General features: G+C 55.1%; 8 protein-coding genes across 8 annotated transcripts; 3 read left to right on the forward strand and 5 right to left on the reverse strand.

Moving 5' to 3' along the window:
- Positions 1-1,718: 1,718 nt before the first annotated feature.
- Positions 1,719-2,910, reverse strand: LTHEOB_1488 (Protein prenyltransferase alpha subunit repeat protein; the record flags this gene model as incomplete). The annotated part of the gene is made up of 2 exons (XM_035510194.1): positions 1,719-2,852; positions 2,902-2,910. 2 exons carry the CDS (start codon positions 2,908-2,910, stop codon positions 1,719-1,721), a joined length of 1,143 nt encoding a protein of 380 aa, XP_035365998.1.
- A 4,388-nt stretch (positions 2,911-7,298) lies between these two features.
- LTHEOB_1489 (40s ribosomal protein s6) lies at positions 7,299-8,183 on the reverse strand (the record flags this gene model as incomplete). The annotated part of the gene is made up of 3 exons (XM_035510195.1): positions 7,299-7,394; positions 7,450-7,617; positions 7,728-8,183. The coding sequence occupies 3 exons, from the start codon at positions 8,181-8,183 to the stop codon at positions 7,299-7,301; spliced, it is 720 nt and encodes a 239-aa protein (XP_035365999.1).
- Positions 8,184-8,513: 330 nt separating this feature from the next.
- On the forward strand, positions 8,514-9,679 carry LTHEOB_1490 (Ribose-phosphate pyrophosphokinase; the record flags this gene model as incomplete). The annotated part of the gene is made up of 4 exons (XM_035510197.1): positions 8,514-8,584; positions 8,658-8,749; positions 8,819-9,546; positions 9,605-9,679. 4 exons carry the CDS (start codon positions 8,514-8,516, stop codon positions 9,677-9,679), a joined length of 966 nt encoding a protein of 321 aa, XP_035366000.1.
- A 956-nt stretch (positions 9,680-10,635) lies between these two features.
- Positions 10,636-12,380, reverse strand: LTHEOB_1491 (MFS sugar transporter; the record flags this gene model as incomplete). The annotated part of the gene is made up of 5 exons (XM_035510198.1): positions 10,636-10,851; positions 10,916-11,061; positions 11,126-12,132; positions 12,184-12,305; positions 12,354-12,380. 5 exons carry the CDS (start codon positions 12,378-12,380, stop codon positions 10,636-10,638), a joined length of 1,518 nt encoding a protein of 505 aa, XP_035366001.1.
- Positions 12,381-13,037: 657 nt separating this feature from the next.
- LTHEOB_1492 (Glycoside hydrolase family 51) lies at positions 13,038-15,272 on the forward strand (the record flags this gene model as incomplete). The annotated part of the gene is made up of 5 exons (XM_035510199.1): positions 13,038-13,144; positions 13,279-13,473; positions 13,935-14,062; positions 14,120-14,208; positions 14,274-15,272. The coding sequence occupies 5 exons, from the start codon at positions 13,038-13,040 to the stop codon at positions 15,270-15,272; spliced, it is 1,518 nt and encodes a 505-aa protein (XP_035366002.1).
- Positions 15,273-15,537: 265 nt separating this feature from the next.
- LTHEOB_1493 (Short-chain dehydrogenase/reductase SDR) lies at positions 15,538-17,031 on the reverse strand (the record flags this gene model as incomplete). The annotated part of the gene is made up of 1 exon (XM_035510200.1): positions 15,538-17,031. One exon carries the CDS (start codon positions 17,029-17,031, stop codon positions 15,538-15,540), a length of 1,494 nt encoding a protein of 497 aa, XP_035366003.1.
- Positions 17,032-17,902: 871 nt separating this feature from the next.
- Positions 17,903-19,669, forward strand: LTHEOB_1494 (uncharacterized protein; the record flags this gene model as incomplete). Its single annotated transcript, XM_035510201.1, has 1 exon — positions 17,903-19,669. One exon carries the CDS (start codon positions 17,903-17,905, stop codon positions 19,667-19,669), a length of 1,767 nt encoding a protein of 588 aa, XP_035366004.1.
- Positions 19,670-20,133: 464 nt separating this feature from the next.
- Positions 20,134-21,237, reverse strand: LTHEOB_1495 (Short-chain dehydrogenase/reductase SDR; the record flags this gene model as incomplete). Its single annotated transcript, XM_035510202.1, has 2 exons — positions 20,134-20,266; positions 20,321-21,237. The coding sequence occupies 2 exons, from the start codon at positions 21,235-21,237 to the stop codon at positions 20,134-20,136; spliced, it is 1,050 nt and encodes a 349-aa protein (XP_035366005.1).
- Between the last annotated feature and the right edge of the window lie 507 nt (positions 21,238-21,744).

The following is a 21,744-nucleotide window of genomic DNA, read 5'->3' on the forward strand; positions in this document are numbered from 1 at the left end:
TCGTACACTCTTGCGCGCTTCCCCCCATTCCATTGTCCGATGCCCGAGGATGAGCTCTGAGAGATAGCGCCCGCATTTCCAAGGGGGGTGACACGAGAATACCCCGGCCCGCTAGTCAATAAGTGGCGGATGGGCAAAAAGAGCTATCGTTTCGTGCATGTTCCTTCTCCCTTAGCGCTGGGAGAGTGTTTGTCTCATTCGGCCCTACACCATAACTTTTAACCGTCTATGACCTCACATACTGAATTCTAGTACTGTTAGCGTACGACTCGTGTGGTGTTGAGGTGGAGATGCCAGACAATAGCGCTACATTAGGCAAGTGACGACACGCGCAAGCGCCAAAGTTTAAATTCCCTTGCCGGTGGGACCAGCATGACAAAACCACCGCCAACCACGTGAGCCGGGGACGCTAGCCAGGGGTCATTGGAGTCACCTATACCTACCTCCTGCTAGGCTGAGCGCTACGAGCGGGCGCATGTCAACGGTTCCGCATGTGGGTAGTCAGCCCGCAAGGTGTCCGAAAACTCTTCAGACGATCGCCATTTGTAGAGTGGTAGAGAAAGAGCAGGACTGTATCTTCTGCACTCAGGCACACTCTTCCAACATCTGGTGCAGTCGCGCACCCACCACAATGCAATCTATTCTATCGTGTTGCATCCAGGATGATCCCCCATTCATCTCTCGATCCCCAGACTGAGACCCTGCCGAGCGTTAGCCAAAACAGAACTGTCTCAGAGGCAATCTTGCACTGCTAGCGTTACTGGCTTGGTAGATCGACGACCGCGAGCCGGCTTCCGATCAAAGAGAATCAGTTCCTTGCATCAACCGTCGCTCCGGACGCTTCCCGAAAAGAGTGTGGCGATCGTTAGTTCGGACAATCGTGCTAACCCTTCTCTGCTGCATTTTGCTGACGGTCGTCATCTCTTCCCTGCAAGAGAAGCGCCGCAACCGTGCGATTTGCGTGATCTGCTTGCCCAGCGACGGGTGAGGAGAACGGCTACGAGAGAGCGTTGCTCTTCCTCTGGCCCGTGAGGCTCGAGCGGGAGAAATCCCCGAAGACACCGAAACCTTAAAAAGCGACTCATGCGTTCGCGCACGTGGGATGCTCTCCTCTTCTAGTTACGGCCTTCTTTCCGCTCTCTTGTGGCAGCGTTGTGGAGAACTCTGGGTCTGTGCTTTTGTGGATTTGCACGGAAAGCGTTTGGACCGGGGCATGATGCGCGATGACTGTTACAAAGAGGAAAGCCGGCGAGATAGTCCGGAAGGGTGGGCACGAGGGTCAGGGAGCTCTGGCTTCAGGCCGATGGTAAGGACATTTTTCGGTCCGCAGGGGCTCGAGCGGAACCGCAAGTGTGGAGCAGTGAGACATCTTCATGAAGAATCATGTTGCGATGCTTAGCGCCTGGACGCCAGATCACGCCGGCTCTCCGCATCTGCATGGCAGACATTACAGCGCCAATGTTGAAATGCACTCAGTAGTCTGAACGAAATGAACCTCAAGGGTGTGGGAACATAGCCTGAAGTTTCATACGTGGAGTAGAATGTGAGGTCGTAATGAACCTGCATACTTACGTTCCTTTAGGACCAAAAGCCGACGATGGGCTCCAAACCCAATAGTAAGCGATTCAATAGTGACTGCAATGGCAAAGAGGGCCCATGTCTCTGGCGCCAGTAGAAGAAGAGGTAGGCATTAGGGGGGAAGTATAACAGCGATAGTATTATAGCTTGAGCTTCTTGCTAAGATCATCCCATCTGGCTGAGCGAAGGGGGTCAAGATGCTTCAATTGGGACAGCCATTCGGCCATCTCGGTAGCAAGCCCAGCATCTTCTCCTTGTTTTGCCACTTTCAGCGCTGCTGCGGTTTCCAGCAAGGCTTGGTAGATCCACTTGCAGTCTTCTGCTCCGTCGAGCATTTCTCTGATGGTATCCAGCTCTGCTTCCAGGTATTTGGCGCGTACTCCATCATCAACGTCTTGAACGATACGTGCATTCCGAGGGCTGTTCTGGTCAAGCGTGGCCATGAGGAAGGCATGATAAAACCACAAGGACTGGTCGTAGGGATCCGTGTACAACGCGCCTTGGATGAGGTCCAGCTCTGACTTCATGAACTTCTGGCGTGCTTCTCCGTCTGCATTGCGTTCATCCAGCAAACGAGGGATCAGCTTGCTACGGTTATGCCAGGCGGAAAAGTTGGACAGGTTGGTCTTGATCATCTTCGTAGTGTACTCGAACTCAGGCTCGACCATGCTCGTATGCTGGCCATCCAGCTGCTCCAGGTTCGAGACGACAAGTCTCCTGTAGTTCCAGCCGTGGAAGTTGCGACTGTCCCGGCTCAACATCTTGCCGACCAGACCGAGCTCTTCCTGCCACAGGCGCCGCGCGGAGCTGGTAGGCAATAACTCGGTGGACTGCTGCAACAACCATATCCTGTGATTCCATATCCAGTAGCACTTCGGGAATTTCATGATGAGAGGAACGAGAAAGTGCAGGTCGTTTGTAATGTAGTCGAGAACTGTTTGCTGGCCAGAGGAGAGCTCCTCTTCTGCCGACGGAGAAGAGGCCAGAGCATCTTTGAACATGTGCTCGAGAATCAAGCGGCGGTGGTTCCATATGGTATAGTATTCGGGGTTCTGGGCGAGGAGCTTGGAGACAAGGGCCAGCGACTCGGGCGTGTATTGCGTCGCAGCAATCTGGGGAGGCTTGTTAGTCGCAGACGGGACGAGAGCGCGACGATTGCTTGCCTTCGCATTCACTTCGGCGACCAGCTCATTGTATTTCCCTATCTGCTCGAGCTCCTTCTGCTTCTGTTGCTCTGAGCGGTGCTGGAGGGACTGGGAGCGCGGGGCGCCGTGCTGCTTCTGTCAGGACGGTGTGCAAGGCAAAAGGGCAGGCACGACGCACGCTGGCCATTTTGACGCAGTGGGTCAGCAGTGAAAGATGGGCGAGAAAACCGGCGGGTGTTGTTGCCTCGAAGCACGGCTGCCGTCATGCGCGCTCCTTCTCCGACGCGCCGCTACCCCACCGGCCACGACTTCTCACCCATGCCCTCTCTTCTCACCTGCTTCTTGTTTGCCCCGCAACAACCATCGGGAAATTCACTGATAAACAGACCCCGACTTGAAGGCTCGTCTGAGGAGCCTGGCTACTGATATCGCTATCTGACTCGGCTGCCCAACAATTTCCTCCAGCCTCCACGTCAAGACGCCTTGCCGCCTTGACTTCCTTCCGTTTTATTTTTTCCACTTTGTGCTCCGCGTCCTGTCGACCATAGAGCGTCAGTATACCTTCAGTCAAATCGCCGCCTGATCTGCTGTATCGGGTCCTTTCTCGCAAACCGTCGATCCACCTCATCCATGGAACCTGCCAAGAAATCCCAAAGGACCTTCGTTCCGGGCATCGTCATGGACCCTGACTCGTCTTGGAAAAGATACTATCGCAAGATGAAGCTTAGAAATATCCCTTTTTTGAGCCCTAGGGTGTCCTCCGGTCTAGACGGTGGGAAAAGGATGAGCAGTTGTTACAACGGTTCAACATCTCTTTCCGATTCGCCCACAAAAAGGGATCAACTCTCGCCTCTCGGGCATCGAGACTACTTCGGCTTTGACCCGCTCTCTGGAAAGCCGCATACGACACCATCAGCATCGTCGGCTGAATCTGTCGATTTGACGAATCGACCCATCCTCACTCCGACGAGCAACCGTATGGGACATGCCTATTGTGAGGCGGACAAGCTGAACACCTCGTCCAAGAGCATTAAGTGCTTCAAAAGATACCCTAAAGTCACCGTACGAACGGGAAGACGGTCATATCCGCCCTCGGGTAATCAAGTTTCATACGAAAATGACAGCATCTTCCACTCACAGTGGAATTTCACCCAGGTGGATGGGATGGGCGAAGTCGGAAAAGGCCTCCTGCCTACTCCTCCATACTCCCCCCCATTTGCAAGACGTCAAAGGGCCAGCATCAGTGATCATACTCTGGAAGTGGACGCGGATGGCGACATCACCCTTCCAGATGCGGATGCACCACGCCATCAGCGTCGCTGTAGAACTTCGCTTCGAAGTTCCATGTCCATTGACGTCGATCTCAAGTCACCAGCCAATGCGTGCTTCCCTGAGCCGGAAAACTACCAGACCGAAGCGAAGACCCCACTTGTTCCAGCTTGCCCGGCCATCGAGCCGGTCCCACTTCCAGCGAAGCATCAAGAGAAGGGCGCTCTCAATCCCCTTTCACTCAGTAGGTGGGCTCCCGGGAATGAATCCGGTCGTCGGACGCGGGCTGCCAGCAAGCAACTCGATCGATTCATATTGCCGCGGAAGTCGCCGACGAGCTCTCGGGAAAGTCTTCGTTTAAGTGCTCCAGCAACTAGCCTGTCGGATTTCGAGAAGGCGGCACGCCAAAGAAACCCAACATTTGACCCGTTCAGCGGCCATGTACCGAGAAGTGCTAGGGTTCAGGATGCGTTCCAAACTCTGCAGAGACAGAGTCCGGCTAGCAGGAGTCGGTCGTCTCTCCTGGACTGGGACAATTCTTTGGCACTCAGGCATGGTCCACGGCGGATCAGTGATGGAGCCGTCTGGAATGTCGGTGGGTCAGGTGTTGTAACTGACAGCGTCTTCGGGATCCCTGATGGCCGAGGTGGCATGTTTACGAGTGGGACAAATGCACCGTTGCATACTTCGATGTTCTTGACCGAGGGCGACCCTGTAAGCGAGCAAGAGGCTCATGAGAAGCGTCTTGCCTTCGCCATGGGAATCGATCAGTCGAATCGTATTCTCGGCTCATTTGAGGACCGTGCTAATTCTGATCCGACCACACCATCGGGGGCATGCTGGAGAGCGCCAGACCAGAAGAGTCCCGAATGGGTTGACTGCGAGTGGATCAAGCGAGGCTCTCTAACAAGCGGTCTTTCCCAGACGATAGGCTTGCAATGGCATCATGCTGACGGTGGTACAGGAACGAAGAAGAGTTTCAGGGAGAAGAAACCTGTGCCAATTATTCCATTCAGATATGTTACTTCTCTGCGCTCTTTCCTTTCTTGCTAACAGTCATATACAGTACTTGACGCGCCTCAGCTCAGAGACGATTTCTACTGCTCACTACTTGCATATTCCGATACCGCAAAATGTCTTGCTGTCGGTCTAGGGAGTAGCGTCTACCTGTGGTCAGAAATGCAGGGTGTGGGGACACCCGAGAGTATCAATGGCCCTTACAATTCGCATGTGACGTCGTTGTCTTTCTCGTCTGCAGAGGGCGGACAAGGTATCCTCGCTATTGGCCGCGCTGACGCATCTGTTGCTCTATGGAGCGTCTTTGATGAAGAACTCCGTTTCAATGCTCAGCAGCCGCATCCAATCTCCTGTGTCTCCTTCGGGCCAAACATCATCAGACGATCCTCGATGCGAGATCCATCAATCTTTGTCGACACTGAACCGTTGTTGGTCGGAGATGAGATGGGAAACGTATATTTTTTCTCTGTGGAATGGCCCGACAGCACGACGCGTGATCTTTTCGATTGGCCTGGAGCAATGACGCTCCTTGCAAGGCTAAACGTTCACGCCCAACAAATATGTGGTCTTGTCTGGTCACCATATGGTGAGTTCTTTGCCACAGGAGGGAATGATAACAACTGCTTTCTTTTCGAAATCAAACACGTTATTTCTGTCATTCCGGGACAACAGACCATGTGCACCCGCCGCTCCGCTTCCGGCGCCCATCATTACACAGTTACGCCAGGCCATGGATCCGTACCTTCCCTCGATTCCAATGTCGCCAAACATAAGTGGACACTAAATGCTGCCGTCAAGGCCATGGCCTTCTGCCCTTGGCAACGCGGCCTTCTGGCAATCGGCGGTGGTTCGAATGATCGCTGTATTCACTTTTACCACACCTTCTCCGGTGCTTGCCTAGCTACAGTCGATTGCAGTGCACAAGTAACTAGTCTCATCTGGAGCACCACACGCCGTGAAATCTGCGCTACCTTCGGCTTTGCGCAGCCAGAGCACCCTTTTCGCATTGCCGTCTTTAGCTGGCCAGCGTGCGAGCAGCTCGTTGCCATACCCTGGGCAGACGAGCATCGTGCTCTCTACGCCATCGCGTATCCCGGTGGCCCGAATGATGGACACACGAAGGGAGAAGGCGGCACATGGTGGAGCAGAACGCAGGTAGAAGGGTGCATCGTGGTTGCAACAAGCGACTCGAGCATAAAATTCCATGAGGTGTGGAGCGAAGAGAGAAGACGTCCCAAGAGCGTGGTTGGTGGCCTGGGTGGCAGTGAGATCTTGGGTGAGCTCCATGGAGTGGAGAAGGACGGGGAGATAGTCATTCGTTAGATACTCTCCTGGCTCTCATCCCCTCTTGGAGTGCGTAGGCGCATCGCAACTGCAGCCACGCTTGGTACCATTGATAGAACGACCAGAACACTCGTTCAACTTCCTATTTCTCAGTATCACCCACCTACTACCTTCGTAGCATGCTCTCTTTAATGCATGAATCGCCTATAGAAACTCTCGCATCGTCTGAATCCCCTGCTCCGCAAAGCTAAGAAAGACGAACATAGGAACAGTGGCGGGAGCGGAGGCTGAACAGTCTCTGTCCGCCGGCAGCGCATTGCTGTTCCTGTTCAACCCTCACCAGGCAGGGGGTCGCACTTGTGTTATATTTCATCTCCAGAAACTCAATTGACCGGTGTCACTGCTGCGACAACAACTATTGCTTGGATATACACTGTGTGCATCTACAAAGGGTTCAAGGTGGAAGGCCTGCTCGACACCGAGTAAGCTTGAGCTAGACAATTCATTCGGGAAGCTGGGCACAGCGGGGCATTGTCTCTGGCAAACTAAGCTTCCTTTGAGCCCACAGTGCGCAGTTCTTGAGGGATCTACAATAGTGGTGAAGGTGTACTTCAATGGCAAATCCAGCGTTATCGGTGTTTTGAGCTGAAAACTAAAGTTTTCAAGCCAAATGGCACCCGCAAACTTTAATTTGACGTGCTGCCGATCATCCCGAATGCGCCTGTTGCAATTGAGACGCGAACAACGTAGCTGCGCAGTCACACATGGGCGCTACTGTATCACGGTGAAAGTGTCCCAAAGAAACCGGGAATTTTTTGACTGAAATTCGGAAGGTTGATGCCTTGGAGTATATCATTCCATGATTCTTTACGCCCGCACTCAACCAATTGATGACCCCCGAAATGCCCATGCCTTCATTGAAACCCGGTATATCGCATCTGCTTTTTGCCTCCCATTCCGAAGCGACGTTTTTCTTCCCCAATCTCAAGCCCCGACGTCCAGCGCTTACTTGCGCATGGAAGAAGCCCTCCTCTTCTTGGCCTCGTCGTGGGCGGCCTTGCCCTCGACAACACGCTGGTGGAGGAGCTTGGCGTACTCGGACTGTTTCTCCATTAGTTTGCGTCCAATTGCGTTCGCAGAGCATTGTGTAACGTACGGCAGCATCGCGCTGGCGCTCGGCGTTGCGGCGCTTGAGGGCGATCCTGTGGCGCTTGTGCTGGAGGCGCTGAGGAGTAACCAGACGCTGGATCCTGGGAGCCTTGGTGTAGGGCTTCTTGCCCTCGCCCTTGGGCTGGACCTCGCGGCGGATGACGAACTTGCGGACCTATTTTCACAGATTGTACATCAGACTCGGCTCTTTCAACTCAGACTCGGACATCATCTCAAGATAATTGAGATGACCCGGCGAAGCACAATGAGGGGAAGAAAACCCACATCGTCTTCCTTGCTGAGACCAAACATGCGGCGGATCTTGGTGGCGCGCTTGGGGCCGAGACGCTTGGGGTGGACGGTGTCGGTCAGGCCGGGGATGTCGTTCTCGCCCTGCTTGACGATGGAGAGAGCGAGGACGGAAAGGTCCATGGCGACAATGCAGCCGCGGACGGACTTCCTCTTGCGCTCACCAGTGCGGCGGGGGCGGTAGCAGGAGTGGCCGTCGGAGAGCAGGAGACGGACACGGGTGGGGTGCATGACACCCTGCTTCATCGGGAAACCCTGCTTGTCGTTGCCGCCGGTGATGCGGAAGACGTAGCCCTTGAACTCGTCGCCAACGCTGTCGCCGGGAACCTCCTGACCCATGCGGCGGTCCATGAAAACGCGGAGCTTGCGCTCATCTTCGATCTCGATCAGCTTCTGCGAGCCGTTGGCCGGGTAGGAAATGTTGAGCTTCATCTTGACGGCTCGGGGGTCAAGATCGAAAGGACTTGGTGTCGGGGGCTGGTGTGGTCGTCGCGGTCGTCGCGGTAAAGCGGTGTTGGTTGAATTCTTTTCGAGTGGGCTTCGCTAGCGGCGCCGGCGAAACATGTCGCCGCGGCGCACTGGGCGTCTGGCGCCGAGCGGCTGCTCACCGCCCGCTGGGGCCGGCAGGCGGTCGGGCGCGGCAGATGCGGGCGCGAATGGATTTTATCGCATTCTGCAAGGCGGGCGTCGCTCTCGAAGCCTCCACCATGCGCAACGCCAGCAACCTCCGCGTTCCCGCCGCTGCTGCTGCCGTCCCCCGCCATGGCCACCAACTCGATCAAGCTGCTCACGGGCAACAGCCACCCCTCGCTCGCCAAGCTGGTGGCTGATCGGTACGCTGCTACCTGACTGGCTTTGAAGCTGCACTGCGCTGGGCGCTGCGCTCACACTGCAACCACTGCACAGGCTAGGCATCGAGCTGACCAAGATCCTCGTGCTGCAATACTCCAACCAGGAGACGTCCGTCACCATCGGCGAGTCGGTTCGCGACGAAGATGGTACTGCTGCCTCTCTCGCCCTGTCCGCGCAGCCCAAGCATGCCCAACTGACATGATGCACTCGCCCAGTCTTCATCCTGCAGTCGACCGCCCCCGGCGACATCAATGACGGCCTAATGGAGCTGCTGATCATGATCAACGCCTGCAAGACCGCCTCGGCCCGCCGCATCACTGCCGTCATCCCCAACTTCCCCTACGCTCGTCAGGATAAGAAGGACAAGTCGCGTGCTCCCATCACCGCTAAGCTGATGGCCAACATGCTGCAAACGGCCGGCTGCAACCATGTCATCACCATGGACCTGCACGCCAGCCAGATCCAGGGCTTTTTCAACGTCCCTGTCGACAACCTCTACGCCGAGCCCAGCACGCTGCGCTGGATTCGCGAGCACCTCCCCGTCAAGGAGTGCGTCATTGTCAGCCCTGATGCTGGTGGTGCGAAGAGGGCTACATCCATCGCCGACGGCCTCGACCTCGGCTTCGCGCTGATCCACAAGGAGCGCGCTCGGCCGAACGAGGTCTCGAAGATGGTTCTGGTCGGAGATGTTAGCGATAAGATTGCCATCATCGTCGACGACATGGCCGACACTTGTGGTACGCTTGCGAAGGCTGCTGATGTCGTCATTCAGCACGGCGCTAAGTCGGCCATTGCCATTGTCACGCACGGTATCCTGAGCGGCAACGCCATCAATGCGTTGAACAACAGCAAGCTGGAGAAGGTTGTCGTGACCAACACGGTGCCGCACGACGACAAAAAGCTGCTTTGCTCGCGCATCGAGACCATCGACATCAGCCCAACTGTAAGTGCTGCTAATGTTTTTTTTTTTTTTTTCGATGCAAACTGACTTGTCTGTGTAGCTGGCTGAAGCTTGCCGTCGTACCCACAACGGCGAGAGTGTGTCGTTCTTGTTCAAGCACGCCCCTGTCGACTAACTTTGTTTCGCTCATACCACGTATATTTCCTCTTTCCTTCCATTTCTGGCGTATGGCGCGGTGACGAGAAAGCGGATAAATAAAATGTACGGGACCAAAGAAGAAACGATACGGTACTCCTGGTACACACAGCAAAAATAGCTCACGAGAAAGATCTTACTATCTAAACGAGTCAACCAAAGAAAGAAAAACTTCAAAATCTCAGCCTTTCCTACCCGCTCAGTTCGAGTCTTTATCTATCCTTATCATTGGTGAAAGTAGGGAAACAGTCCGAACAGCCCCACCCAATTCCCCGGTCTTACATACGTACGTTCATGCATGCCGCCGGATAATTATGGCCACAACCCCCCATGCAAAACCCTATTGCTCCTTCGGGATGGCGTGAAGGGGCATGTTTCAAAAATGTTTGCTTGGCCAGACGTCGGAGCGTCATGCAAGTGGACAGATGGGGTAATGCTATGTGTTCTATGTTCTAGCTATTTTCTATTTCTGTTAGTATATTTCCGGGTGCAGAAACGGCGCCAGCTCTTCCGTCGACCGGGGGCTGGGCCTTACGTGGACGGGATTCCGTAGGACAAAGTTTGTTCTAGTGGCGAACGATGAGGTCCAGACTCCTCCGGAATAATCCATTTCCTCGATTTTCATTGAGTTTTCTCCGGTTGGCTTTGAGAAAGGCGCCATCACCCCATCATTGGTGTGCCACAGCGGGCATAGTGGTGTCTTGTGCCGGGGGGACGGCTGACAGATGACAGATCACAGGATGCCCAAGCAGCCCGCCTCCCAGGGCCAACCAGACTCACAACCAAGCAGGGAAAATCGCAATATTCACTTTGCTCATTGAATCATGTTTATTTCGTTGCGTTGAAAAAAGCAAATAGATATCATCAGCACGCCGTCCATCTCCGAACACAGAATGTCTGGAATTATCAATACTCCTCGGCCACGATGTACCATCTCTAATGGTAGACCACCTCCTGCTGCCGCACAATGCTGCCCTTGCGCTCCACCTCCTCGGCTCTGCGCTCGAGATCGTGCGTCTGGACGGCGCTCATGTCCATTGTGGGGACGAAGAGAGGTGCGTTCGTGAAAAGGTAGTTCATCTCCTCGAGTGGGCGCTGCTTGGTCTCGGGCAGGATGGCCCAGAAAAAGACGGCATTGGTGAAGTTGCAAACCTAATGGAAGATATTGTGTTAGCTTCGGAGACGAGTATAAAATCGTATATGTTGTTCGACTTACGATGAACAAGATGTAGTACTTCCAGCTGACAGCATCGAGAGCGAGGGGCGTGACCTGGCCAATCATGGTATTGAAGGCGAAGGAGGTCATGGTGGCGATGGCGACGCCTTTGCTGCGGGTGCGAGTATCAAAAATCTCGGCGGGAACTGCCGGGAAAAGGAAGATTAGCCATCGTTTCGATGAAAGGGACGAAGAGGTGGGAGCACTCACTGATCCAGGAGAGAGGGCCACACGTGCAAGAGAAGCAGAAGTTGTACAGCCAAGTCATGGCGATGAAGCCCCAACCAGCAGAGGAGTTTCCGCTGGTACCTGGCGGGAAGCTTGCAAGCAGGGCCGTGGCGATGATAAAGGTCACCATGTTGCCCAAATTGCCGAAGATGAGCGGCCAGCGACGGCCGGTCTTGTCGATGAAGAGGATGGTCAAGACTTGGGCGACAAGGGCGATAATAGAGTTGATAGCCTGGTACTTGAGCGTGTCGTCTCCGGAAATGCCGATTTTACCATAGATGGTGACGGAGTAGTACTGGATGGCGCTGACACCGGTCATCTGGACAGATGCTTGCAAGGCCATGGCAATGAACAGGCGGCGGAAGCAGGACTTGTCTGTGAAGAGCTCAAAGTACGACTTGGCCTCGTGCTCATGTTCGAGGCTAATGGCCTCCTGGATCTGCTCGAACTCGGCGCGCACCCATGCGTCTGTCTCGTCGCCGTGGGAATGCAGCTGTGCCAGAGTCCTCAAGGCCACGTCGGGCTTGCCATGGTCCATCAACCAACGAGGCGACTCGGGGAAGAACAGGATAAGGAGGGCCAGAAGACCGGCCGGGACGACCTGGAGACCCAGAGAGACGCGCCACTGGCGGTTGTCGTCTTCGGCATAGCCAATGTAAGTTCCATAGGAAATCCATGAAGCAGCCAGGGCGCCAATGCCAAGCATGAACTGCTGGAGAGCGGTGACTCGGCCACGGATGCTGGGATGAGCCAGCTCAGCTTGGTAGAGAGGGACGACCATGACGAGGAAACCGACGCCAACTCCGGCAAGGCAACGGCCTGAGTACAGGTAGTCGATTGTTTGAGCACCCGTCTGAAGACCGCCGCCCAAGCAGAAAACCAGCGCGCCAATAAGAATGGTGTATTTGCGTCCGAGCCAGTCGTTCGTGACGCCGGCGAACATGGCACCAAAGAAGGCACCACCGGTGAAGATGGAGACAACGGCTCCGCTGGAGAGAAGTTCAGTGATTTTGCTGGCACCGAGAAGGCTCTGAACTCACTGTTCATTGTCGTTTTTACCAAACTTTGCACGGAAAGACTGGCTTGCAATGACCTCGGCGATGACACCCAGATCGTATCCGTAAAGCACGGAGCCGAGCGAGGCGAAGACGCAGACCAGAAACTGAGAAATGTTAGCAGCAATGTGGATTGGGCTGCGGAGAGAGCATACCTGGTACCACTTCGGAGGAAGAGCCATGATGTCGAAAACTTCAAACTCAAGATGAGTTCAGCGAGGCTGCTGTGCGCATTGTACGCTTTGGGCGCGGAAGACATCTTATAGAGACAACGGTGCACTCCGCATTCTCGACGCGACAACCCTGCAACCCCCGGTTGTGCACGGCGCGAATCCTACGCGGAGCCGTGCGCTCGAGTGTCTGGGGTAGCCCACGCGGGGCTTGGCATGGAAGGGGCATAGCGTGACTGGCGTCGCGTGGGCAGGGAATTGCCGGGGAGAGCAGTGAGGTGAGAGCACAGGGCTGGCAGCAGCCGAGGTGGCCGGTGAGTGGGCGGGATGCGAGCAGCAGTGTCGTGGGCGGGGGCAGATGGGCCGAAGAAACTGTCGTGACCGCTCTCGAAGCGAGCCGCGACCCCAGTGTGGCGTGCCTGCCCGTTTCTCCACCAATCCCCGCGTCGCCTACGCCTGCCCAGCCCAGCGACCGCCGGCATGGCCTACACACACCCGGTGGGCTGCGGTGGGATGGTTGCGGCGCCCGCCCGTTGCTTCTCACGCGCAATGACCCACCTGCTTGGTTCACGAGAGTCGTGGCGTGCTCGTTCTTAGACGGCCGCAGGCGCTCATTGCAGACTGGACAATCGACACCTCTTTCCAGCACCGCCAATCCTCTCTCCAGCCATGGCGACTTTTACCAAGATCCCCGAGGCCGAGACGCCCAGCATCAGCATCAATCCGCAGCACAAGATCTCCAAGATCAACGACAACGTCTATGGTGGCTTTACCGAGTAAGTTTGCCCAGCGCTGCCTCACCCGTGCCGCCTTCGATCTCTGCCTCAGCCCACCAGGCAGATGATCAATAACGGCCTAGCCTCATCACCGCCCTTTGCCCACCGCTGACTCCGTGATCCGATTCCGGCAGGCACATGGGCCGCTGCATCTACGGCGGCATTTACGACCCCGGTAACCCGCTGTCCGATGAGAATGGGTTCCGCAAAGACGTCATCGAGGCCTTCAAGGAGCTAAACTGCCCCGTCGTCCGCTACCCCGGCGGCAACTTTGTTGCAACCTACCATTGGCTGGACGGCGTTGGTCCCAAGGACAAGCGCCCCCCGAGGTAAGCTGGATTTTTTTTTCATTCATTCCCGGTTTTTGAAACCCCCGGTGATCGCATTAATCCCGCCGCCCTGGTTGCAGCCGTCCGGTTACTTGCATGCGGCTCTGCAGCTGGTGGTGGTTGCCTGGTTGGGAAGTGATCTCTGCCGGAGGCACTGGTCCGAGCTGTGGTACATCCAGCTCTCTCACGAGTCCACGTGATATCACCAGACGAGCTCAGTCCGAAAACCTGCTATAGCAACTGTACATGTGGAGTTGAGTTACATGTCGGAATGTTTCGGGCATGAATCGTGTTGTGTCTGCGTGCGAGCACAGTGGCACTCCGTTACGCCCCGTGCCCTCGCCCCGAATTCCCGCCGCTCCCTGTCTTGCACCTATGCCCATCGCCCCAGCTGTCTTGTCTTTCATGCAGCTCCTTGCCTTTACTGTACTCGAAGCCTTGAACTGAAACTTTCTTCGCAGACCTGAGCTGGCATGGCTCGGCCTTGAGACCAACGAGTTCGGAACCGATGAGTTCCTGAAATGGTGCGAGGTCGTTGGCACCGAGCCCTACTTCGCTTTGAACTTCGGTACTGGCACGCTTGATGAAGGTCAGTATAGACAGTGTCGCGCCGCAAGAGGGAGACAGCAAGGCTGACTGTACACAGCCCTCGCCTGGGTCGAGTACTGCAACTCCTCGCAGAACACTTACTACGCCAACCTCCGCCGTAAGAATGGCCGCGAAAAGCCCTACAACGTACGCCTACCCCGCTGATACTGGTTTACATAACGACGTTTACTAACTACTCTCCCCTATTAAAGGTGAAATACTGGGCGCTGGGCAACGAGATGTGGGGACCGTGGCAGGTCGGACAGATGACCAAGGAAGACTACGCGCACAAGGCCTACCAATGGGCTAAGGCCCTCAAGCTGCTCGACCCGTCCCTCGAGCTCATCCTCTGCGGCCAGGATGGTACCAGCACCTGGGACTCGTATGTCGTCAAGGAGTGCATCCGCTGGGAGCCGCACGCCCTGGGCGGCTCGCAGACGGCGTCGCTCATCGCCATGCACAGCATCCACATCTACACGGCAGCCAAGGAGCACCTGCCCAACGCGACGGCGCCGCGCAGCGCGGAGCGCGCCATCGAGATCACGGCGGGCCTGATTGACCTTGCGCGCGTGGAGAACAAGGTTCCGCCGACAGTGCCGCGGCCGACCATCTGCTTCGACGAGTGGAACGTGTGGGACCCCGTCCGCGCACCGGGCGAGAAGGGCGCCGAGGAGAAGTACACTCTGTCGGACGCGCTGGCCGTGGCCGTCTGGCTGAACGTCTTCGTGCGCCAGAGCCGGCACGTCGGCATGGCCAACATCGCCCAGAGCGTCAACGTCATCAGCCCGCTCATGACGCACAAGGATGGCCTGGTCAAGCAGACGACGTGGTGGCCGCTGCTGCTGTTCAGCAAGTACATGCGCGGCCACACGGTCGCCGTCAACGTCGCCTGCGGCGAGTACGAAGGCCCCACCCAGCCCGACTGGATCCGCGGCACCGTCGAGACGCCCTGGCTCGACGTCTCGGCCGCGATTACCGATGACGGCTGGATCGGCTTGGCCGTTGTCAACGTGCACGAGCAGAAGAGCTTCGAGACCAGCTTGGATGGCGTCAGGGGGCCTGTCAAGGTGTACACGGTGACGGGCCCTTCGTGGGAGGCGGTCAACGTGCAGGGCAAGGAGGAAGTCGGCATCAAGGAGAGCGAGTGGGATGGTAAGGGCAAGTTCACATTCCCCAAGTTGAGCTTCACGTTGTTGAGGTGGAAGGCTTGAAGTGGAAAAAGGGGAACATGATACGACTTTTTTGTCCTTTGAGTATATAGATTGCTCGGAATAGAATTGAATATGCTACCTTTGGTTAGTGATCTGGAGATTTGACCTCTTTTCCCGGCAATCTGCATGTTTGCCATTTTCTTTTCTTCGTGCTGTCTCGAAATGAGAAAAGCTGCTCTGATGCTTAAGCAGTTCCATGGGCACACCAAAAACTTTTCAGATATCCTCCGTCACTCCTCTAATAGTATAGCTCATGCCACGTATATTACATCATCTGGTGGATTTCATACCTTGTCCCCAGATCCGCGAGCATCCGCACGACATCCGCATCTGGCTTGTTGGAAAGTTCAACTTGCGGATCCCCAACTAGGCGTGAGAGCGCGATTATCTTTTCCAGATGTGGCAGATGCTGATCCTTATCCTCAGCATACTTCTTCAGTCCAGCATCGAGTTCGGAAGGAGTCCAGGGAGCCCGATAATATGGCTTCCACCAATGACCGGAAATCGAATCGAATCCTTCGAAGGTCTTCCATGTGATGGGGTCATCTCGCACGCGGAGCTCTCGCAAAGACGTCGGAAGACTGCTCAAAGTCCTCCCTCCTTCCCTACCGAATAGGACCGCCGGGGATATTTCGAGCGTTTGGAGTTTGACGAGGTCCGAGAGCGGGCCAATGCTGCCGCGTAGCGAGCATTCGTAGATGCTGTAGACATTGTGTTTGAATAGGACTTCCCGCAGCCGATCGCACCTGTCCTCCAGCGCGATGGGTCCAACGCCGTACCATTGCAGCACTGCGACGTCAGAACACATGTCATCAGGCGAAAAGGAAACCACGAGACGCAGGTGTTCAAGGTTGAAGAGTGGAGGTGCGGAGCCGGCGGGTGCGGGGAATGGACTCTCTTTAGATCCCAGCTGACCGCGAAGAACCCTGCTCAGGACCGAAAGAGGCCGACCCTTGGTGAAGTCAGGCACGGCGTCAAACATCATGTCGTCTATCTTGCCCAGATCGAGCTCGAGGTTCAGGCTGGTGAGGTTGGGGGCGACGAGCAGTAGTGTTTGCAGTTGGTTGAGGAGTTTCACCGTGGTGACGACCTTCATCCTGGTAAGCATCTTAAGCACCGGCGGTGTCCATGACGTCGCGGTAGGGCGGAAGCCGTCGAAGCTCAAGCTAAAGCTGTGGAAACGGGGCAGAGCTGCGATCTGCTCCAGCATCACTTGGCTCAGTTCTTCGGCGTCCGTGATGGCAATCTCGCCGAGATTCTGCATCTTGGAGTATCCAACCGAGTGCGCCCAATTTGATGGGATTAAACCAGTGAATTTGAGCTTTCCGATATTCGGGCAGGCATCCAAGAGCTGTTGCAGGACATATTTGAGCTTCTCATGCTGTCGAAGACGTGAATCACAGGATGGCCTATGCTTCCTGGATGCGGTGAGTGGACAGCGGCAGTAAATTCCTCTTTCCACGAAGTAAGGAAATGAAATCTGGACCGAGGTATACTTGGAGCCGTGCGGGTGTCTCAGCTGGACTGTTTTGACGAGAGAAGCAAGTGAATCTGTTTCACGCAATAGATTGGCAAGTTGGAGTATCTGGTTGACGTTGGTGGTCAATGGCTCGTGAAGCCGGATTGACACATTCTCGTAGAGTGCTCGACTCGCAAACTGGAAGCTCTTGCTGCAAAGCACCATGTGTGCCAAGTCAGAGCATGACAGGTAGCGGCATATCCTGAGCTGGAGCTCTGCCGGCAACGAGATCAAACTCATGGATGCAGGGTTTTCGAAGTGGCTGAGATAGTTTTGGGTTTTGTGAGCGGTTGCATCCGGCGGTGAGTCCCACTGAGGAAGATGGAGGAGTAAAGACCGCCGTTGGACGAGGGTTGTTGCATGCGAGGAAACGTGAAGCAAGAAAGAGATGTTGGGTGTTCAGATATGCCTTTCAAGAACTTCACGACACGAGGCGTATTTATTGGCGAGGTACCGAAGGCTTCACATGCTTCGAAACTCAGACTTTTTGTTATCCACGAGCAAAAGTGAGATAGATGTACACATGACTATGAACACGCACGTCATGAAGTAGGAAATTGATACACCAAACTCGGCCCTCTCAAGCTGAGAGGTTCCGATACCGCACACTGCGATGGCTAATCCTTTTCTATGAGCAAATGGGGGCAATCCGCTAAGCTTGGTGGTAGTAGACACGCGTAAGAGAGCGGATTTGTAGGAGTGAACGAGCAGCAATTTGAATGACATTTGTTGGTCGCGCACAAACGCTCAATATAGGCGGAAGAGGGCGCGGCAAGCGGAATAGCGCGCGAAGGTGAGGATTGTCTTTTCAGAGGAATGATGTAGTTGAGCTGGTAGTCAAACGGATTCGTTTGCTGTGCGGGATTGACCACGACAAATAAAGACCCCGATTTTATGCCTGCCTCGTGCGGTGCTACCTCAGTGAGGCGCGGCCGCGTTTACAGGGTCTGGGCTAACCCTTGGGTCTGCTGGTCCACTGGGTCCGCAGGCGCTTTTTTCCAACACCACGCGCGTTTTTCGCCTCGCTCCAACACCACTCCCGCCCAGCCCACACCTCCAGCCCAGACAAGACTTTGAAGATCGAGCACACGAAGTCCACACGAGGGCAAAAATGCCCGAGCTTCTGGACCTCCCAACAGAGCTCCTGCTCAAGGTCGTGAGCGTGCTCCATCGCTCGCAAGACGTCGCTGCTGTAGCTTTCACCTGCAAACAGCTTAACCGCGTCGCAAGCGGTGAGCTCTACGAGAGAATCCGACTGCACATCACCGCACCTAATGACCCTGCCAAGCTCGGAGTTATTGTGAATCTGGCCTCGTCCCTGTTTCTTGGCGATCCCGCCTTGAGAAATTCCACAAAGACCATTGCAATCACTCTGCCTCCCCTTTCTACGCACTATCTCCCTCGCCTTGTTTCACCCGAGGTCATGAAGAATCTCCATGCTGCGGCTTCAGTTGACGCGAGTGAGGAGCTGGCGCGATGGGGCATGACAGCTTCGCAGCAGAGAGTCAGCCTTGCCGACGGCCAAGTTTGGGCCTACATAACACTTTTCTTGCGCGCTTGCCAGAATATTCGTACTTTGACCCTCGACGGAAACTTCTTCGAGAAGCTGGGATTCTGGGATACTGACCTCTCCGTTTTCGAGGAGCTCGACACGGTTGAACTGATCACGACCGATACCGAGAGGTTTCCTCGCCCTCGGCCCAGCGTCACGATTCTTGCAAGTCTGTCCGACGTTCCAAACCTCCGAACACTCCGTCTCACAGTTAATGGACCCTGGACTTTTCCTCGGCTCTGGCTGTTGCAAGCCCCCCGAAGGAGTTTTCACCTATTCACGAACATTACTGTTCTCGTCTTATGGAAATCCGAGCTTAACATGTTGACCATCCGCACTTTGCTCGGCCATATGCCGCATCTAGTCACACTTGAGATTGACCTCTTATTTGGTATCCAAATTGAGAGCCACGACTTCAGTCTCAAGTGGTGCCTCGTTGACCTCTGCAGACTCCGAAAGGCCATCTTGGGCACCGGGCTTCCTGGCGCCTTGGGTAGAAACCGTGCCGAGGGAAAACACTGCAGCAGTACGCTCGAGAATCTGAAGATTTCAGTCGACTTTTCGTTAAGACGCTCTCGCACCCCGACCGAAATCATGATCTTCGAAGACCATGTCTTGCCGGAGCAGGAAGAAGCTTCGAGCGGCTGGGATGACAGCGACAGCGACGAAAGCAGCGATGAGAGCAGCGAACAAGAGGAGGAATCTGACAGCGATCAAGACGAAGAAAGTGACAGCGATGACGAAGACGAAGACGAAGAAAATGACAGCGAAGACGAAGACGAAGATGAAGAGGGCGACAACGTATCATATGGAGCAGTGTACGAATCAGACACTACGTCCGGACCCATTCACCAACGCCGCACGCACTGGGAAATCAACAAGCTTGGGTCGTTGAAGAGGCTCAAGAATCTCAAGAAATTGGAGATAGAGCCAATGCTGCTATTTGGGAACCTCCGGTCCGCACCGGCTCAAGACGATAGCGACATGGAACCAGAACGCATACCCTACTGGGCCCCTCTCGATGCACTGCTCCCGGATTCTTTGGAGGAATTCCACATCGCATGTGGGCCGGTCGACTGGGTACTTTTGTGGGAGAGCGAATGGAAGATCGAAGAATCGCAGGGCGCGGGCGCTGATCTGGACTCTCTCTTTGAGATGTTCAAGGCGTACAAGGAGGGAGGTGGGAACATGCCAAACCTCCGGAAGGTCGTAAATACCGCCCAGGCATCAGTTGGTCTGCCGGAGGGCGCCAGCTGGGATGAACAGCAGATGCAGTTGAAGAATATGCTGGAGGACCTCGCAATTGATTATGAGTGGTCAGGCTAGGATATCGACGATGGATGGCTGAGAGCCAGCGGAATGACAGAACCCAAAAATAAAAACAAAAAGAAGTTTAAAAGACCGAAAAAAAAGATGATAGGACTGGATAAGTCAGAAGGAATTCATCATAATTAAGATCGAGGGCCTCATGCAAATGCAAATCCAATCAGAGCGGTTACATTTCCAAAAATAAGGTCTAGAGTAGAGGCTAACATTTGCCACTTTTCGAACCGCATCCGCGACGAGATGTTGTACGCTATTAGTAATTACGAGGAAGAAATGGAAACTCTTACAGAGAAAGAGACACGAAAATATTGAGTTGTGGACGTAATGGAGCTTTCCAAGGGCTGGTCCAAGAGCCTGGATATTCGCTAAGTTCGAAAAGAAGGCCCTGTATCGTTCGTAGTGACACTCGCTGAAAATTTGATTGACAGTCGAGGCAATATGTTGCTCACATGAAACCCAATAGCTCACGCTTCGCGCCGCCCGTTCTGCGTCAGTTCGAGTGCCTCCGGCACGTCTCGCCTAACAGCGTCCACGATCTCGTGCCAGATCTGCTGGCGCATCTTCTCGCCTGTTTCTCCCATGAGCATCGGGTCCAATCTGATCCGCGGTTAGTAATCAGACAAATAGATCTGTGTACACGGATGTACCCACTCGAGTAGTTTATCGCTGTGCCAGAATCCGTCATGCGCTTCTTCGCCCAGACAAACAGCACTAACCAAGCTTCTTGCGCCTTCCTCTGCCTCTCTGGCAAAGATGGCATAGAACAGCCATCCAAAGACTTTCGCTGCAGCGCCGGTGTAATGTCTCCGAAGGTCACTCTTGCAGAATCCTGGAGATGCCGACATGACAACCACATCCTTCCCATCCTCGGTGTATGCATCCATAGCCGCAAGGCTTCGCATGGCATACATGACGAGTGCCTTTGAAATTCCATACTGCTTCCGCCCATTGAAGCCTTCTTCTCTGTTGAATTTCTCCAACAGCTTCTCCCCTGGCGAGCCCAGCTTCGCATGCCGATACAAACTCGATCCCACAATCTCCAGAACCGGCGGTCTCCCATCGTGGACCGTCTCGTTGCTCTTCTTTAGCACTGGCAGTAACAACAACCCCAGCAACGCCGTCCCCAGCACATTGACCTGCAGCGTCTCTTCCCACCCGTGCTTGCTCCTCTTCAACTCCTTCATGCTTACGCCCGCATTTAGTACAGCGGCATCCAACCTCTCCAACTCGCTCGCGACCCTCTCGGCAAACTGCTCAACGCTCTCAAAATCCAGAAAGTCCACCTCCCACACGTCGATGACGCAGTCGCCCGTCGCCTCGCGCGTGGCGATCTTTCGCTTTCGCTGCGCGCGCTGTTGGACGGTCTGCTTCGTCTTCTCGCCCTTGGCGGCGGCGTCGCGCACGCCGAGCACGAGGCGCGCGCAGCCGAGCTGGGCGCACTTGATGGCGGCTTCGAGGCCGAGGCCGGTGCTGGCGCCGGTGATGAGGATGGTGCGGCCGGCGAGCGAGGTCGTCGGGTCGCGCGGCGGCGACCACTTGTCGCGGAGCAGGCGAAGGAATCCGGACATGAGAGAGGCGACGGATGCTTATTTTTCCACGGTTCCAGCGTTGGCTTCGGAAGGGCTAAAAGTTGATGAGGTTGGTCGCGGGGCGAGGGTGACAGCTGGCATTGGAACGCATACTGATTGTCAGCAATTGAGTGGGGGCAAATTCTCGTTGCCGCTTCTACTACGGTGTTTCTACGACGAGGTCAGCCACCACATTAAGCGTTTTTCCAAGCCGGTAGAATCCGGCAATTTGGACTAATAACTCTTCCTGATGGGCCTGTATTAACTCACCTCAAAGGGCCCTGCTGACGCCCTATGGTCCTATGTTCAGGCTTGAAAGGATTCCTCGTCACACCACCTGATTTATTGCGGACTATTCTTCCCACAGTGATCGTGTGAACGTGCTTGAAGCGATATGTTGTATACGAATGGAGAATGCGCGCGTCTACAGAAAAAACCCGAACAGGAAGATCCCTGGTTAGTTGAAACGGCGTACCCGGTAGTTAGGCATGTTTTAGGCATACCATT

Source organism: Lasiodiplodia theobromae (assembly GCF_012971845.1).
Source record: "Lasiodiplodia theobromae strain AM2As chromosome Unknown scaffold_4, whole genome shotgun sequence".
Lineage (NCBI taxonomy): Eukaryota > Fungi > Ascomycota > Dothideomycetes > Botryosphaeriales > Botryosphaeriaceae > Lasiodiplodia > Lasiodiplodia theobromae.